Below are 19,929 nucleotides of genomic sequence, written 5' to 3' on the forward strand. Positions count from 1 at the left end.
TGAAGACTGCCCACTTTCTGAAGTTCAAAGTTGTATCACCTAAATTGTCTTCTTTAATCATTTTAAACAATTTATAGGAGCAAATTCTCTCTCTCATTTGTATCTATCTCCTCTCTATTCCTTAGATAAAAGAAACAGAGTGTTTCTATATACTCCGTTCTGAACCTTGTTTTTTCATTCAACAATATATCTCAGAGATTATTCCATAGCAAAATAAGAGATCTTCCTCATTTCCTTTCATAGTTGTATAGTACTGTATAAAATTGTGTGGGTGTGCTATCGTTTATCCAAATAGTTCCTTATTGATAGATATTTGGATTCTCTCTAGGCTTTCACAGCAACGAATAGCCTTGTTCACTACTGTTTTAACATAAAAGTGCTAAAACAAGAAAAAGGCACAAGAGACATAAGGACTGAAAAGAAAGAGATAAAACCAATCTATCTGATGAAATAAAATCCATATTTTATGGCAAGACAAGAAAAATTTAAATAAAATTTTTCTCTGCTTTTTTCAGCCTCCTTCCTCCCCTTTAGTGTGCATTGTGTATCTGCATTAGCCAGACCTCCTTAGGAGATAACATTTTTTCTTAAGCTTATAAGGGGTCATTCTGTATGTGCAGATATGAATTGTATAAACTGTCAATACCTTTGATGTATAATCTTTTATCTCAAATATGTATATAACTGTGATTTGAGCTCTAATGGGCAGAGCAGTCCTCAGAGATTTCTGAAAGACTGTCTCTCAGGTTATAATCAGGTTGGTTCAAGTAAAATTTTCCATTTCTTTCTTAGATTGACTACTGATTAATTTTTTGGTTGACATATTCAACATGGAAATATATTAGAACTAATAATATTTGACAAAATTATTGGTTACAAGGTCAACTTATAAAAAAATCAACACTGTTTCTCCAGGCCAGTAATAACAAACTTGAAAATAATGTAGAATTCTGTTGACAATAGCAGTAACATTTGCACAAAAGCATGGGTAATTAAAATAAGTGAGTACAGACTGAAATAGAAGCTTTGAATTAGATATACATGCAGGAATAGATATATCTTAAAAATGGTGTTGAAGTGATGGAAGAAACAGATTGAAATTATATTAAAAGTACATAAACATACAACACCACAAATTTCATGAGGATATATGCCTAGTTCAGAATATTATATAAAATACATTATAGTTAGTGTCTTTGGGGGTCAGAAATGAAGTCAAATAGTAAAGAGATAAAATAGAGCAAGAGAGGTGTTTTGCCTGGACTGATGATGATAATGTGTTAAGAATTAGGATTATATTTAATTTAACTCTTCGCCTAAGGTCAAACCAAACCAAACCAAACCAAACCTCATAAATAGACATCCCTGCAAATCCACAGGGATGAAGCTCATGTTATACTGGGCAAGTGAAAATTACAAAAATGATCATTAGAAATCACATGGCATGTTGAGAAGCCCTATGACAGATTTTCCAAGCATGTAATTACTCTGTTGAGATAAATTCAACAATTTGTTAAATCAGGGTCTCCACACCTTAACTGAAATGGCAGATGTGGTACCATTAGATCTTGCTTCCTCGTGAGATATGATCATAAGAAATTGACTGGATTTTTTCACATGGGATCTGGTTAGCAAAATGTAGCGGTTTTCCACTATCATGTGGTGACTGTCACTCCCCAGGATTTAAAGTGGGAAGCAACTGTCTGTGTTGTTGAGTCACAAAGATTCATGAGTATTTCTGCCTGGTGGAATATTCCACACAAACACCACCTCCTGTTGATGGAATTCACATCAGGGCCCCTCTGCCTGATGGTGTTTAGAATGTGCACAGTCCTAAAGAAGATTGAATTTCAATTGGCTTAATCCATTGAACTAAAATAATGAGCTCTAGCCACTGTGGTCAAAACAAGGTATCCAAGGGAACTGTGTTCCTTTGGCTCATAATATATTATTTTTAGAAGGATCCTATTAAATGGTCATCCTGTCCAGTTCTCCATCTGATACTTGACATTACTTAGCAAGATTCCATTAATTAGTCATTTAATTATGACTGAACATTCTTGTCTGGAAAACCCATTAAGCCAGCAACAGGGATTGCATTACATTTTTCATATATTAATATATTTATTAACTCAACAAATATGAATTGAACACCAACTATGTGCTAAACATTGGCACAAGGTTGAACAAGACAGACAAATTTCCTACTCCATGGGTCTTACTATGGAGTTAGAGAGAGGAATTAACATATAGATAAAGAAGAATATGCCACTGAATAATCAATTTATGATGAAAATAAAACAGGTTGGTGTAATAAAGAATGATGGGGCAAGTAGTGGGATGGCTATGGTAAGTAGAGCAGAATGGAAATGATGCCAAAATCTTGGCTCTCTATGCACCAATGCCAAACAGAAATATGGAGGCAGTTATGGAGGAGAAAGAAAGAGTGGCTTTATTTCTTTGCCAGGCAAAGAGGGAACCCAGTAGGCTAGTGCCTCAAGAACTGTGCCCTCCTCCCTGGGGATTAGGGAGATGTCTTATAGTTGGGGCTTGTGGTCAGGGGTAAGTGAAAAGGATCAAGGCAGTGACAGTTTTGCATTCTTCTTTCTTCTGCAAAGTTTCAAAAGGGTGAGGTTGCTGACAAGATTAGGGTGTGTGCAGGGTCTCAAGTGGCGGGTCTCCTAATCTTGATGAGCTTCTCTTGTCCCTTTAATCTTGCCTCAGGTGGTTTCCTTGCTGCTCCTCCCTTCATTAGCGATTGTTTGAATCTGCCCTTTGGAACTCAGGGAAGGTCATGGAGGCTGGAGTTTTGCCTACAAGAAATGGGGGACAAAAAGGCCTCCATACCCAGGAGCCCCACAGGGCTCTGCTCAGTTTCACTCTCCCCTCTTCTTTGATACTCCTCAATCTTGAGGAGAACATATGTTGGATGAGGAGGGGAACAATCGTTTTGGATAGAGATGTTAATCATAAACTCAGCAGAAGAACTTGGTTTTAGGGGGGTTTAATCCCTACTTCGGTTTTCTCTTTCCTCAAATCTGTCAGGGAACAGGGCGACAACTGCTCTAACTACTTCCTGCTGAGATGGGGCATAGTCCTGCCTAAATTTTGGGGAATAGATACCGAATTAGAAATATTTGAGTTCCAAGTCCTGGATCCGAGTCTTATATGATTAAGATTTCAATCCCTTGTTCTGCCACTTTGGTGCAATAGATCCAGTTAGAGGTGAAAGAAGTGTCAACTTTAGTAGACAGAACAGATTTCATTTTCTTTCTTTTTTTTTTTTTTTTTTTTTTTCGGTACGCGGGCCTCTCACTGTCGTGGCCTCTCCCGTTGCAGAGCACAGGCTCCGGACGCACAGGCTCAGCGGCCATGGCTCACGCACGGGCCCAGCCGCTCCACGGCATGTGGGATCTTCCCGGACCGGGGCACGAACCCGTGTCCCCTGCATCGGCAGGCGGACTCTCAACCACTGCGCCACCAGGGAAGCCCAGATTTCATTTTCTTAGGTATTTAGGAGAATAAGTCTGAAGCCAGTTGTTTCCAAACCATTCCCTGTATGGGGAAAATCCATCAAGGCAATCCTGAAGACATGGAAATAGGAAGCTGACCACATATCTAGCAGTTAGAATTATTGAAGGAATCAGTGTATGAATAAAGTATGAGAAAGGATAAGAAAACAGAACTTTCATTCTGCTTGTCAGAACAAATACTTAAAATTTCTCAAAGGGTGAGATGTCTGCTTCCCAGGAGTCTGCTTGCTGGCTGTAGGCAGGCTTGGCTGGTCAGTCCCTGGTAATCTTCTTGCTCTGGTGGGATGTACCCATGGTTTTACTCCATTCAATTTTAGAGAGAAGAACATCATAGGATCCCATCCATTTTTTTTTCAAGCTGCTGCTCAGGTCATTACTCTTTTTCACACATTCAGCAGCACCTGGTCTTCTGCTTTGAAGGCATGCAAGGGAGCTTTCAGGTGAGGGGGAGACCTGTGGAACACAAACTCATGCATAGCGGTTAACAATTGACCAATCTGTTGAACAAGACCTTGCCATAATTGGCAAGACCTTGTCCCATTTTAGATGAGTTTTTTTTTGCATAGCTTTGTGAGAGTTTTCTTAATAATGTCCTTAAGAAGGTTTTTTGTAACTTCCAATGCTTTTTCCAGTTCTGGCTGGAAAGGCCTCTATTCAACCTTGATCAGTTGAAGAGGATGGGGGAATTTTAAAATCTTTGTGAAGTCTGATATAGTTCAGAAAATTCAAGTTTGCAAAAAAAAAAAACAGGAATGAATGCATTTGAAATCACATCCACAATGGTCATCTAGTTTTACCATAGTTACTCCACTTTGACTTTCAAATGCAGTCCCCTCCTCAATGTTAAAGCAGATGTCACTGATTTCACTGCTTTTCTAGATATGAGAAGATGCTAGAATTTGGGCTCATAAAATCTCCTGAAAACATCTAACTATCTAAAGGCCTGTTGTGCCAGGTTTTCTCAGAGCACAGAGTGCCTCATTCCTGATCTCCACCCTGAATTCCTTTCAGGGGGTGTTGAAGGTCAGTGACCACAGTGGCCATTGACTTAATCCTTGCAGAGGCAGATGGCAAGTGCCAATTTTCAGTTGGCAAGGCCCCTTCAAGGTCATAAATTTGACCATGGTTTGGGGGTCATTTCATGACCATTTCATCCCACAGTGCTAGGAATGCTCATTTCCAGGTTTGGTGAAGATTTCACTGATAGACCACTCAATGTGCTAATATTGGACTAAGCTTTTCTTGCAGCTAAAGTCTCTGGAACACCTGCCTTACTAATCTCTTATGGTCCAGGAAAATATTCCCTCTTTTTGCTTCTTCCCATATCTATAGTTACACTATTACAATCATTGATCTCGTATGGAACTACACATCATTTCATCAGAGGCTCAGTCACACATTTGGTAATATAAGAAACAATTTTGTAAAACAGACAAACTGCAAATAACATAGCTAGCAGTATTAGTAAAGTCATAAGTAAGAGTTAAGCCAAGAACTTCCATTAGGCCCAGTATATCCTAGGTCATCTGACTTAGTCTCTTCTGTACCAATCTTTATCTCTAAGGGAAATTATGTATTGGCACTGTCCATAAGGCACCCAGCTTAATATCCTAATGTTACTAGACAGATTATCCTTAGTATGATTTAATAGTTCCCAACATAGAGGTGACTTTAAACTTAAATTACCATAGTTAGCTGTTAACTACATAAATCCATCCCATAATTGTGGAAGGTTTATTCTTTGGCTGAAAGTTTGCTTGTTGCTCTGAACTTGAGTAGTTGAGGAAAATTCATATTTATGGCCAGAGTCAGAGCAGGCATTAACTTGCTAGGTGAGGGGATTCCACCTAGTATTATCAATAGTGGCCTGAACATGACTATAATTTTTCTTTTAAAATAAATTTCCAATTAGAGCCTTGGAGTGGAGAAATCCACCAAGGTAACCCAGAATTACTAGACACAGGTAATTGGTCACAAATCCAACAATTAGATTAGTTTAAAAAAAAAAAAAAAAAAAACTAGAACAGGATCGTGCCCAAGATAGGAAAACATTTGACTCATATGCAAGGGTCCAAGAAGTCAAGAAAACATTGTAAATGATCATACGAATCATGTCAGATCTTTAGGAATTCCATATAATTTCTAGAATATCTATATTAGTAGACATTTACCATACAATATAACCTAAGAAGATTTATTACTCATTTGACAATACTTCCCCTGTACTTTTAACATACCAAATGAAGCTAATTGGTTTAATATCTCTCTTTGGGATGTTTCAAGGGCCCTTTGAATCATCCCAAAGTTAGCTAGAGGTCAAAGGACTTCTTTTTTTTTTTTTTTTTTTTTGCGGTACGCGGGTCTCTCACTGTTGTGGCCTCTCCCGTTGCGGAGCACAGGCTCCGGACACGCAGGCTCAGCGGCCATGGCTCATGGGCCCAGCCGCTCTGCGGCATGTGGGATCTTCCCGGACCGGGGCACGAACCCGTGTCCCCTGCATCGGCAGGCGGACTCTCAACCACTGCGCCACCAGGGAAGCCAAAGGTCTTCATTTTGATTTAGGAAGTTTTGTCAAAAAAAAAAATGTCAAAAAGGGTTTAGAACACTCAATCAGATAGGATCACAGGTCACTGTGAAACAATAGTTACTCACTTAGCCAAAGTAACAATAAAGTATTTCAAAGGCAAATACAGAACAGATCACTTAAGGGATAATAAAACTTGAAATCTGTTATCAAAGGCAGTTCAACATTTTAAGAAATCTTGTCCTCTTAAGAGAGAAAAAACAAATTCAATTTTTGTACCCACTTATTATTATTATTTTTGTTTTTGCTGTACGTGGGTCTCTCACTGTTGTGGCCTCTCCCATTGCGGAGCACTGGCTCCGGGCGTGCAGGCTCAGCGGCCATGGCTCACGGGCCCAGCCACTCCGTGGCATGTGGGATCCTCCCGGGCATGTGGGATCCTCCCGGACCGGGGCATGAACCCGTGTCCCCCGCATCGGCAGGTGGACTCTCAACCACTGTGCCACCAGGGAAGCCCTGTACCCACTTATTTTTAAAATTCCTATTACTCAATTAAATTTATTTTAATCTTAATCAATCCTGACCACGCTCAAAACTCTTTTCTCGGGGTCCACTTTCCACAAATCTTTTTATCATTTCTATATCCATCACTTTATTTCCCATTCAGAAACAGCCAGCTATAAGTCAGGCCTGCTTCCTTTTCCCTTAATAAAATGCAATTCCATTCCTCATGGCTTCTTTACTGAAAACATACATCCTACTTTCCTACTGTATACTGAAATATTTCCTTTATTATTTCTATTAGCTTTAATTATATGTTTAAATTAGAATCCTTAGCTCTTAAAACCGTAATTTCTTGTGAAAACCAAGAAGTAAGCAATTATAAACTGTCCTTTACATTAGCATTCTGTAGACTGGTGGACATAAACACCAGTGATATTTTCTAAAAACATTTGCTTTCTTTAGAGAACGTGGCACCAAACATCATTAATAGTCCTAAATACCTTTTGTTTCTCTGTAAAAGGAAGCCAATGTTCAGTAATTAATGTTTCAGTATCTTATTTTATTTGGGAATGAACTAGCTATTCAATAAGCTTCCATCACTTAATTTAGCACAACTCTAGAATTTTAAGTTACCAGAATCTGGAGAGACTATTTTAGTCCTAAAGCATAATTATTCTTAATAGAGTTTATCTAAAAGCTCTTATCTCATTTGCATTTTCGTTTCTTAAAAGTTTCTTCACGTTGAGTTACTTTCCTTGCTGACAAATTTGCAACAGATATAATAAGGCCTTATTTAACTTATAGTAAACCTAGGTGCAATGAAAGTATTATAAGATATGTCTATATAAATTAAATCAACAAACTTAAACATTATTACCATGTATTAATTTAATACTAATATTTCCCAGTTCACGTGAACCTGAAATTCATTTAGCTTAATTTCTCTTGTATTTAGAATTGTTTGATTTGTAAGTGCTTACTTTTCTTTAAGCCAATTAAATAGAGTGCTTTACAAATTAACCTCAGCAGTAATATCCAAAGACAAAGACACATACAGAGACATACATATATCCAGACAGACACAACAAGAGATCTCATAGCTTCATTTTCCAAACTTAGTCATGAATCAGATATCACAATATAAAACTCACTAGTTTATAAATAACAGTTGGTATAAGAAAAAAAAGTTAAAAGGCTTCTCCCCACACCCCGCCCCCTTTCTTTTCTCAGTCTCAGGAATTGGAGATCATCTAGATTAGATAAGTGTTTCTGAGAGCCATGGTCTCAAGGCACAGGGAGAGAAAAGCAAGTTGTCCAAGTAGGGCTTGTTCCCTCAGGGTCAGAATTCTGAAAAAAAGTATTTTAACAAGCTACTTTTCTCTAATTGTACGTGCAAAAAGAACTGATTTTGCAATTTCCAAAAAAAGTTTTTATCTTAACCAATTTTCTCCAGAGTCTAAAGAATATTGTGGCCACACTGTCAAAAATCATTTCTTTTTCCATGGTCATAGTTTCATAGCTAAAATTTAGACCACCTAGTGCTTAAATTGGCCCTGATAACAGGGCCAGACTGGCTGATAAAATGTTGTCCCAGCAGGGATAGTCCCTCTGGGGAGGTGGGGTCTTAGTTTGATCAGAAGAATCTGAAGGAGTACGGAAACTTGCAGGAGTGAGGGGAAACTTGGTTTCCCCTTAAGAGTTCAGAAGAGTTAGAAGGAGAGCGTTTAGAATGTCAGGAGCTAATTGTAAGAGACCCATTTTCAGGCCATTTTTCTTTTTGTCACTGAATCATAGCTATAGGTCAACCAGTCATTCAAATTTTTTCCCAAGGGACTCTCAGGTGGAACTTTAGAGGAAGTGCTTCCCATCCTAGCTCAAGCAATTAGTAACAGATGTCTGTGCACTCAAACCAAAGTAACCAAACCAAACCAAACCAAACCTCACCAGCCGGAAGACACACTCAAAACAAAAGGCAAAGAGAAGCCCAGAAATCAGAAGCCAAATGGCAAAAATGCCCCCAACGTGACTCCCCAGTCCCACTAGACCCGTGACCTTTGTCCAAATTGACACCTTACAAACGGAATTTCCCTTCACAGGGATAATTCTCCAAATTGGAACTGAAGTTCCCCAAACGGACAAAGTCAAAAAATCCCGGTGTGCACTCCGTGGGACTTAAACAAATTGCTGGCAGGTGTGTCGCAATGTACCAAATGCCCTCTTTCTGATCCTTCAAGAGTTAATGTCTTCTCAGAGTAGAAGCCTGGGCCGATGTGAGAAAGGGAAAAGGGAGGTGTCCTCAAGGCAAAGAAAGCCTCAGCAGCTGCTGGAGCAACCTCTCCCCCATTCTCCACTGCAGCCTTGGAGTTCCACAACCGAGAAGGCAAGCCGGGTGTGATTGGGGAGCGGCCCTACGGCAGGGGAACCCTGGCAGTCTGGCCTCAGAGAAATCTTCCAACCCTCTGCTCTCCCTGAGGAGGCTGGTGCGGGGAGAAATCCCTGAGGGTCCGATCAATCCAAGGGGCCCTATGAGGCTGCCTGCCTATGAGTTTATCCCAGACAAACCCCGAAAATTTGATGCTAAAATCTTGACGCTCTGTGCACCGATGCCAAACAGAAATATGGAGGCAGTTATGGAGAAGAAAGAGTGGCTTTATTTCTTTGCCAGGCAAAGAGGGAACCCAGTAAACTAGCGCCTCAAGAACCATGCCCCCCCATCCCTGGAGATTAGGGAGAGGTCTTATAGTTGGGGCTTGTGGTCAGGGGTAAGTGAAAAGGATCAAGGCGGTGACAGTTGTGCATTCTTCTTTCTTTTGCAAAGTTTCAAATGGGTGAGGTTGCTGACAAGATTAGGGTGTGTGCAGGGTCTCAGGTGGCGGGTCTCCTAATCTTGATGAGCTTCTCTTGTCCCTTTAATCTTGCGTCTGGTGGTTTCCTTGCTGCTCCTCCCTTCATTAGCAATTGTTTGAATCTGCCTTTTGGAACTCAGGGAAGGTCATGGAGGCTGGAGTCTTGCCTACAAGAAATGGGGACAAAAAGGCCTCCATGCCGGGGAGCCTCACAGGACCCCTCTTGGTTTCAGAAAGACCTCTCTGAAAAGATAACATTTAAACTAAAATCTGAAGAGTAAGAAGGAGTCAGTCATAGGAAGTTTTAGGAGAAAAGCATTAAAGACTGAGGCAATGACTGGTTCAGGGACTCAATGGCCAGAACAAGAAAATCTTGTGTGTTGAAGGAAGAAAAAGACCTTGTCTTGAGGGGCATATATTTGCTAGTCATTTGTTTTTTCCATTTTGTGAATCAGATTATTTATTTATGTTACTTACCTTAAAAGATGGATGTCTTTTCCTTTTCCTATATGTTTCCAGGTGTTCCTGGTACAACCTAGAAATTAATTCCTTATTGGTTTTTTATGTTGCAAACATTTTCTAATCTGTCACCATACCACTGCACTGTATGGTATGCTTTGTTGAACAGAAATCCTTTATTTGATATAGTCAAATCTCATCAACTTTTCTCCTTAAGGTTTTTGCTTTCTAGTTCTCTCTTTTTTTATTTATTTTTTATTTTTTTATTTTTTTTGGCTGTGTTGGGTCTTTGTTGCTACGCATGGACTTTCTCTAGTTGTGGCGAGTGGGGGCTACTCTTTGTTGCAATGTGCAGGCTTCTCATTGCGGTGGCTTCTCTTTTTGCAGAGTATGGACTCTAGGCAGTTGGGCTTCAGTAATTGTGGTGCGTGGGCTCAGTAGTTGTGGCTCACAGGCTCTAGAGCTCAGGCTCAGTAGTTGTGGTGCATGGGCTTAGTTGCTCTGTGGCATGTGGGATCTTTCTGGACCAGGGATGGAACCCGTGTCCCCTGCATTGGCAGGCAGATTCTTAACCACTGCACCACCAGGGAAGTCCTTGTTTTCTAGTTCTTGTTTAAGAAATCCTTCACTAAGTTTGTAAAATATTTTCTTAATTTTTTTCTTATTTGCTTTACGGATTTACCTTTCACATATGTAACACATTCTGGAATTTACATTAATAATGTGAAATGTAGATACCCGTTAAATTTTTTTGCATATCATAAGCCTGTTGGGGAGGGAGAAATTTTCCCCTCTACCCTTCTTGAGTTCTTGTGGCTGGACTAATAATAAAATTGACACAATACAGATTAATAGGAGAAAAAGAAACACCTTTTTTTTTTTTTTTTTTTTTGCAGTACACGGGCCTCTCACTGCTGTGGCCTCTCCTGTCGTGGAGCACAGGCTCTGGACGTGCAGGCCCATCGGCCATGGCTCACGGGCCCAGCCGCCCCGCGGCATGTGGGATCCTCCTGGACTGGGGCACGAACCCGTGTCCCCCGCATCGGCAGGCGGACTATCAACCATTGCGCCACCAGGGAAGCCCAAGAAACACATTTTAATTGATGCACATGGAGGTGCTATAGAAATGGGACCTAAGAAGTGGCCAAAGCAGGCAGCTTTTATACTTTATAGACAAAGAAACAATAAGTTTGTGAGGAATTGCCAGGAGAAAGAAACTTAGGTTTTGGGTGCCCAATCAGTGAAGAATCTAAACAGAGTTTGGGCTTGGAGTAGTAAACTAGAGAAGTAACAAGTTTGTTTGTATAGGCTTCTTGGCCCTAATTCCCTGTCTTTGGTGATTAGGGTGTCCTTCCTCCAGACGCTGGGAGTGCACCTTTTACATGAGAGATTTATCTCCTGCTTTTAGGGAAACAGAAAGGAGGGTCAGAGTGTCCCTCTTGTGTTGACCATTTAAGTAACTTTAATTCAAAATAATCAATATGCCATTGAGGCACATTTCGGGGCAGCCTACTCTGGACTGCAACAAGCCACCTTTACAACATCCACCTTTCCCTGAAACTTGGTGATACCACTGCTACTATAAACAAAGATCTGGGCATTAGGGATGTTTAGTGTTACAGGCATGTTTTAGAAATCATGAGTTCATGCTTACAACAATTCAGCACCACAGGGGTCTTCCTCTCTTTCTCCCATCTGTAATTGTACCTCTTTTCTTACACAGTGAGAACTCCGGCTTCCTCAAACATACTACCATTTACTCTCTTACTCAATCCTACAATAAATATAAGATTCAGAATTCTTGCATCCATATCCCTATGAAAAACAAACCTACTAAAAATAGAGTTTGAGATCTGCTTTCCATGTTCTCTCATTCATTTGAAATGCAATTGAGTTCACTTGTTTCTGTTCACATCTGGTTTTAGGTCTCCCCCAGTTCTTGTTGATTTAACTTCATTATTTGAATATATAGAAGATTAACATGCTTCCAGAAGTCAAAACCATACTCAGAGAAGCACCAGTCCCCTTCCTATCCATTCCTCCTCATTTGTCTCCACTCTTTGTATGTCCACAACTTACAACCTTTCCATTTAAGACTTTTTGATGGTGTGAAATTGGTATGCATTCAGTAGAAACTGTACTTCAAATTTTGAATTTTCATCTTTTTCCAGGTAGTGATATGTAGTATGAACTCTCATGATTCTGGGCAGTGACAGTGAACTGCTGCTCACAGTCAGCCCTGTGATCACAAGGGGAAACAACTGATACACTTAACAATTATCGTTTTTCACTTTCAGTACAGTATTCAATAAATTATATGAGATATTCAAACTTTATTGAATATCTCTAACACAAAATAAGCTTTGTGTTAGATGATTTTGCCAAACTGTAGGCTAATGTAAGTGTTCTGAGCATGTTTAAAGTAGGCGAGGCTAAGCTATGTTGTTTGGTAGGTTAGGTGTGTTAACTGCAATTTATGATGGGATAATTGTGATGTAACCCCATTGTAAATCGAGGAAGATCTGTAATCAATTTCATTGTTTTTTGGTTATTTTTCCTGTATTTCTTTTTGCAAACAATTGTGTTTTTTTTAAATCTCCCTCTTCTAACACAAAAGGTAACATAATATGCATACTCTTTAGTGTTTTGCTTTTTTCACTTAATAATATTTCCTGGAAATCATTCCTTTTTAACTCTGCCATTTATTCAATGCTAAAATTATTGTATGTATTATATTTACTATGTTTCTTTACTATTTGAAAACATTTCTTTTGGTATTTAGGAAAATTTTATTATTAGTTGTATATTATTAGTTGTGTATTATTAGTTGTAATAGTTATTTTTCTTTTTGAAATTGACATATAACATATTAGTTTCAAGTGTACAACATAATGATTCAATATTTATAAATATTGTGAAATGATCACCATAATAAATCTAGTTAATATTCATCACCACAAAGTTACAATTTTTTTCTTCTGATGAGAACTTTTAAGATTTACTCTTTTAGCAACTTTAAACTATCCAATACAGTATTATTAACTAGAGTCACCATGATGTACATTACACCCCATGACTTATTTATTTTATAACTGGAAGTTTGTACATTTTGACCTGCTTCACCCATTTTGCCCACCCCTCATCCCCTACCTCTGGCAACCACCAGTCGGCTTTCTCTGTAATATGAGTTTGTTTTAAGATTCCACACATGAGTGAGATAATATTTGTCTTTCTTTGTCTGACTTGTTTCACTTAGCATATTGTCATTAAGGTCCATCCATGTTGTTGCAAATGGCAACATCTCCGTCCTTTTTTATGATCAGATAGTATTACATTGCATGTATATACCATACCTTCTTTATCCATTCATCCATTGATGGACACTTAGGTTATTTCCATGTCTTGACTGTTGCAAATAATGCTGCAATGAACATGGGTGTGCATGTAATAGTTATCTTTGTTTTTTTTAAAAAAAATTTATTTATTTGGCTACGTTGGGTCTTAGTTGCGGTAGGTGGGATCTTCTTTGCAGCATGCGAGATTTTTCATTGTGGTGTGTGGGCTCTTCGTTGCGGTGTATGAACTTTTCTCTAGTTGTGGCACGTGTGCTCTAGAGTGTGAGGGCTTAGTTGCTCCATGGTATGTGGGATCCTAGCTCCCCAACCAGGGATCGAACCCACATGCCCTGCATTGGAAGGCGGATTCTTAACAAGTGGACCACCAGGGAAGTTCCTATCTTCGTTTTAAAATCTTTTCTAGTACCCTTAGTTCCTCTTTTTAAAACCAATAATATATCAATTTAAAATGGTATCTTTTTTTCTCAGAGTCAAAATCTTCTTTCTATTTTCCCCTTTATCTCATCTCCTCCCATTATCTTTGTTGCCTTGCTTCTATTTTGTTCACATATATTCTTCTATCCATTTCTTAACCTTTGTTTTATTCTTAACTCTACAATGAAATATATTAAATGCACATCATCAGTCCTTTTGCTGATGTATTCTCTCTTGGTTGAAACTTCTCCCTCGTATTACTTTGGAAGGGTTTGTGTGCACTTGAAGGACAGCGTGATTATGTATAAAATACTTGGTTCTGCCAGTCTTCCCATCCAACCTATTAACTTGTTCCTTCAGTCTCCCACAAGACTGAGGATTTGCTGGGACCATCCTGATTGCAAATATTCTGTCCCATCATCAAGCCTGTGTCAGATCACAAGTTCTCCTTTTGTGGTCAATATATGGTCACCAAACCTTTAAGCCTAGTGTTTTATACAAGAATTAGTGATAATAAAGTTTCATGACAAGGCTTTTGGCTTGAGATGGCGGGAGAGAAACAGAATAGCCAGGCCCTATCATACATAAACCTTGTGTGGAAGCTTAATTTAGAGAGGGTTCCCAGAATATAAATAGATAAGACACTAACTGGGGAATGCCTCTGGGCTAAGGCTACTGTGAAAAGAAAAAAAAAAGCTTTCATAGTTTAAAACAAAAAAGTTTCAGGGCTTACTTCCCTTGAAATAGCTGACAGTATATTCGTAGCCCCTTTCCAGAATTTACTCAGACAAAAGGTCATTCATCTATAATCTCTTCAAAGCCTTGAGATTTTGAAGGAAGCTCAAGTATCAAGGTTGAAAGGGATCTTAGAAGTGATCTAATCTACCTTTTCTTCCTTTAACAGACAAAGAAACTGGGAGCGTTGTCTGGAGTGGAAGGAGAAGTATTTGAAATTTACATGTGAAATTTCAGGCTTATTAAAATGCTTTGAAAAATAAATTTGATGCAGAAATGAACAAAGAATTATAAAATATTTTTAAGTTTTGGATTCAGATTTTAAAAAAATTTTTAAGAAGAAAAAAATCACAATAAAACTGAAGTCCCTATGTTACCTCTCTTATCTTATTCCTTTTCTTTCCTAAAGGGAACAATTATCATGAATTTGGTATTTATTCAGTCCATACTTTTACACTTTTGCTTATACATATGTACTCAATATTATGTAATTATTTTAATTTATAGAAATGTTAGCATAGTATATAATATTCTGAAATTTGCTTTTTAAAAATTTTGAGGGCACAGAATTATTCAGTGAACATCCTTGTACATACCTCTGTGAGTATAGCAAGTAAACCCCTATCTTTCCAGTGTCCCCATGGCTATTGGGGAATGAGTCACTCAGCACAAGTGTTCTTGTAATTGGGACATGCTGTGATAATTAGCAGCGGTCAGTCCACATCAGGTGTCAGGACACTTTTGCCTTCTGGAAGGAGTTTTGGATAAGGAGTCAAGTCTACTGCTGTCTCTGTTCCTGACAGTTTGACTTTGGTAGAGGAAGTGAGGTGTGACGGAATGAGCACTGGATATGACACCAGGAGACTTTGCTTTCAGCTGTACCACTAATTCCACTTGAACCTCAGTTTCCTGATATGTAAAAAGAATGATGCTGCTTCACAGGGCTATTGGGCTCAAACTGGATAGGGGTGAAAATGCTTTGTAGGATAAGAGATAAAAGCAGAACATTGCTATTACTAACTTCTATAGGTCTCAGTTTTCATATTTGTAGAATAAGAGGGATAGAACTAGGTATTGAAAGCCCTTTTCCAATCTAAACTAGTCTGTTATTCTGTGACTGGGGGATAAAGACAGATCCCCCAAATGAGAAGGGTAGCAGGTGACCACCGTTGGAACAAAAAATATTACAAAGCAAATGAGATAATACGGTATCCCTTCCTTTCTCCCTTCATCACTTCCTCCATTCCTCCTTTCATATCTTTCATCTGTTTCTTCCTTTCTCTCTCCTTTCTTATTTTTCTCTGTTCCCTTCTCCTTCCATCCCCCAAACTTGCTATACTTCCTGAAGCATTGATTTCCACCCTTCCTAGCTAACTTCTATTTATTCTTCAGGTATTCTTTGTTTTTCTGGGAAGCTTCCTCTTGTAGTCTTTTCCTGATCTCTCAAATTTTGAGCATGATCCCTTCCCGTGTTTTCCCATAGCACACTCATGACCTTCATCATTGCACTTATCACCCTGATACGAATTGTCTTCAACCATTAATAGAATGTAAGCCTGGGGGCATGGAAGGTCCATGTCTTGTTCACTGCTTTATCCCCAGAGCCCATTCTAGTGCCTGGAACATAGTGGGAACTCCAATTCTGTTGAATGAATTAATAAATAAATATTCAGGCACCATGCTAGGAAGCATAGAGACAAAGAAAAATAAGACAAAGCTTTAAGCTCTCAAGGAATTAGAAGTCTTGTAGGGGGGATAGACAGGCAATCAAATAACTGCAGTTCTGCGTTATAAGAACAAGCAACAGAAATCTGTTCAAAATGCAAATGCATATAGAGAAAAGAGTTTGATTGGGTCAAAGAAAGTTGTACAAGAGATAGGTAAACTGGATGTTAAGGATGAGCAGGAATGTGTCAATCTGAAAAAGCAAAGGACATGCCAGACAGAGCATCAGCATATTTATTCAACAAGTATTTGTTGAGCCCTTACTATGTGCCAAGCACCCTTGTACATATGAAGGGTATAACAGGCACATCAGAAAACATGCCCCTGTGGAATCCTTTCCCACCCCCTACAGGGGTCTCCTTTCTGTCTGACCCATGCCATCCTGTGTCTCTGCAGCTCTCATGCAAATGTAGGTATTTACTGCATATGAAATCTACAGGGAAATTGCTTTTCTTTGATCCAAGACAACAAGGTCTTGGCTGTTTTTGTGCTGAGGAGGGCGTGAGGGTTTATATTTCTCAATGTTTTGATCAAAACTGTTACATGAGAACACCCTGGAAATGTAATCTGACTTCTCCAAGGCACCATTGGGCCTCACCATCTGTCTCAGGCCACAGTCTGACTGAGGACTATCTTTGGATGAACACCCTTGCATGGGTGAGATATTAACACAAGCATCTGCCAAATAGAATAATAAAGTAAGAAAAAATGTAAATGAAATAAAGGCTAGAAGAAGTTTCATAAATCAAAGCACACCATTACACAGAGCTTTTATGGAAACAATCAGTAAAAAGAAATACAGGGTTACATGGGGTGACAGATAAACCATTAAGGAGGTTTTTCATGATGAAACTGGAATTTCCATTTGCAACAGGGTTTGGACCTATTTATACAGAGAGCTAGAAAGGATATTATCTTCTTTATTGTCAAAAAGGTTTGTACTAATTTACCAGAGTAATTCAACTTGATATAGACAAGCCCTCTTCTCCAGGTGATTGACTGTATGGGCAGCCATAAGGTTCATAATTTGAGAGGGAAAGCGAGGTGGTGGAGGTAGGTCATGAATCAATTTTACTATTTAAAAACCTTTATCTACATTTAAAAATGCTTTGTTGATTTTAGTTTTTTAAGTTGTATATGCAATAGTGTAGAGTGACTAAAAGCTCTACAACACACAACAGCAGTCCTGCACCCCAGTTCTTCCCCTGGAGGCAATGATCTTCCCCTTTTGCTGATTCATTTTATGTTTACTTACATATTTTAAAATAATGTATTTGTATTATTCCTTGAGTTTTCAAATCTTAAGCATTATATTGACTTCTTACTGTGGTAGAAAGAACTTACTTCTCTTCACTAATCCTCCCCCCATGTCCCAAAAGAGTTATATTTTAATTTTATTTAGCTCAATATTCAGTACACTAGGGTTATGAGAATGTCATTCATAGTTGAGCCATGTAATAAACTTTGACTACTTTTCATTTTCTGCACAATATTGAAATTTTTCTTGGGGATAAAACTTGTCATTTTTTTGTTTGCTTGCTTTTCTAAAACTTACCATTTATTAAACCCCAAACTTTGATTCTCTAAAACTCCTTTGAAGATGTTCAGATGCATCAAGCTTCCTAGTGGTTTGCATTTTCCTGAAGGTATCTCTCATGGCCATCTGACACACTCCAGGGTGAACTGATTTTCCTTCATTCCAGGTACACAGGTGTCACTTTGAGCTGTCCATTCATGACTATCTTGGTATTTCCTTAGCCTCTCCTGTTTTTTTGGATCCCATGTCTTTTTTTTTATGGATAACCCCCTCATTTTGGTGGAGTACATTATCTGGGGCTGAATTTATGGGAGGTAAATTGCTTGAAACCGAGCATGTCTGAAAACGTTTCTTTCTTTCTTTTTTTTTTTTTGGCAGCACCAGGCAGCTTGTGGGATCTTAGTTCCCCAACCAGGGATTGAACCTGGGCCCTCAGCAGTGAAAGCGCGGAGTCCTAACGACTGGACCACCAGAGAATTCGCCTGAAAACATCTTTATTTTACCTTTTCACTTGATTGATAGTTGACTGGGGATAGAATTCTGAGTTGTATATAGTTTTTCTTCAGAATTTTGAAGTAATTGGAAACCTATCTTCCAATATTGCTGATGAGAAGGTGGAAACCAATCCAATTTCTTCTTCTTTGAGTATTTTCTTCTCCCAGTACAATTTCTGTTTCCTTCAGATTGTGTTTCTTCTGTTTGTATTGGACTTTAACTTCCACATTTTCTGATAATCTTTAAATATGCAGGACTAAAAACTGCTAAGACTCTCTGAGTACATGACTGAAGCTTGTTGACTGTGCACTTCTATGTAAGGTGAGCTGTTAGGGACCTTTCACTGGGGGAATTCCTATGTCAGTATCCTTTCCCCTTGGGCTGCTCAGATTCCTCAGAGAAGGCTCTTCCAATCTTTTGCCCAGAGCTTCATGTGAAGGTTCCACTCTTCTGGAACCTGAGGCGGGGAAGAGGGCTGGGGTGGGAGATAGGTTCACCATCCAGATGTATGTTTATTTAAATCCACACTTTCAGTAGGATACTTCTGTTTTTAATTGTGCCCAAGGTTTCCCAGTCCAGAGACTCTCTCCAGGGAATGAAACTGCAGTCCGCTCAGGTGGGGGAAGAACAGTTGTTGGCTGTGTCAAGGTTAGGGGGAGGGAGGGATCTTGGGACCTAGCAATTTCTTGAAAATCTCTGAACTAGTTATCTTTATTTCAGCCACCCCTCTCTTCATCCCCACTGCCACCAATCTGTACAGTATAAATCAGACTGACTCTTGGCTTTCCCTACTACCAGTTTAGGATTCAGTTTTCTTAGTTTTGCTAAATCAGTTACAGCCATCCTTTTGCAGTACAGCTTCCAAAATTTACTTGCTTCTCTCTCCTCCTTTATTCTCATGGTCCTTACGGCTTTATGGCTTAAACAAATCTCTCTACTTTCATTTTATTAGGGTTTTGAGAGGGAGCAATATTATATGCATATGTTCAATCTTTCTGTCTTAACCCAGAAGCCCAGAAAAATTTTAAATTGAGGTAAAGATATGCTATTTCTATTACTGTATCTTGAACATCAACTGAAGGCAGGAAATTAGTAAGCAGGTAACATAAGGGTTTAGAACTTACACCCTGGAATCAAACCTGAGATTGAACCTGTGTCTGTTACTTGCTTGGTTTTTGACCTTTTGACATTTACCTAACTTCTCTCAGCCTCAGTCTTTTTCATCTGTATGATAGAAATAATAATATAACTAATTTATGAGATTAAAGTACATATACATATATGATATGCTTCTTACATTATCTAAATTCTAGAACTTAACAAGCATTCATTAACTTGAAGGTAACTTGGGTGCTCATGAAAAGACAGTCAGCAAAGAGAAACCACAGTAAATGACTTCATGACCTTCTGATTCTATGTTATTGAACACCCATTACATACCAGATTCTGTGTTAGGCACTAGGTTTATTATGGAAAATAGAATGAATGTTAAGGCTAGTCTTTGAGGAGTTTAGAGTTTGGTAGGGGAGAAAAACAATAAATAAGCACTAGTAAATATAGAATTAAATTTGTAGTAAGTGCTATAAAGGGAAAGAACAGAACGCTATGAAAGAGAATAATTACTTTGGATTAGCCTGCTGGGAAAAGCTCTTAACGACTGAGAATACTGCTTATGCCATACCCAGACTAGTCAAAGTGGATCAGTAAAATGCACATGCATTTAAACTATTCAAAGTAAGTTAATATTAACCTGTAACATGCAGGTCAAAGGGATTAGAGATATGACCTTGCTGTCAAGTTA

General features: G+C 38.8%; 1 protein-coding gene across 3 annotated transcripts in view; it reads left to right on the top strand.

Annotated features, from left to right (window-relative positions):
- The window catches only part of SLC35F2 (solute carrier family 35 member F2), a 117,696-nt gene that overhangs the window by 74,980 nt on the left and 22,787 nt on the right, over nucleotides 1-19,929 (top strand). Inside the window, exon 9 of one of the 3 annotated variants that reach the window (XR_014016214.1) lies at nucleotides 14,541-14,613. The exons of 1 other annotated variant lie outside the window; for it this stretch is intronic. Coding sequence is in view for 1 of the 2 variants with exons in the window: in XM_081238740.1 (XP_081094866.1) it covers nucleotides 14,541-14,600 (60 nt within the window). In the remaining variant the exon portion in view is untranslated. Of the gene's footprint in view, nucleotides 1-14,540; nucleotides 14,715-19,929 lie in introns of those variants that run through there. One more of the 3 variants, XM_081238740.1, reaches the window with a different exon arrangement.

Source organism: Mesoplodon bidens (genome assembly GCF_964165515.1).
Source record: "Mesoplodon bidens genome assembly, chromosome: 7".
Taxonomy (NCBI): Eukaryota; Metazoa; Chordata; class Mammalia; order Artiodactyla; family Ziphiidae; genus Mesoplodon; species Mesoplodon bidens.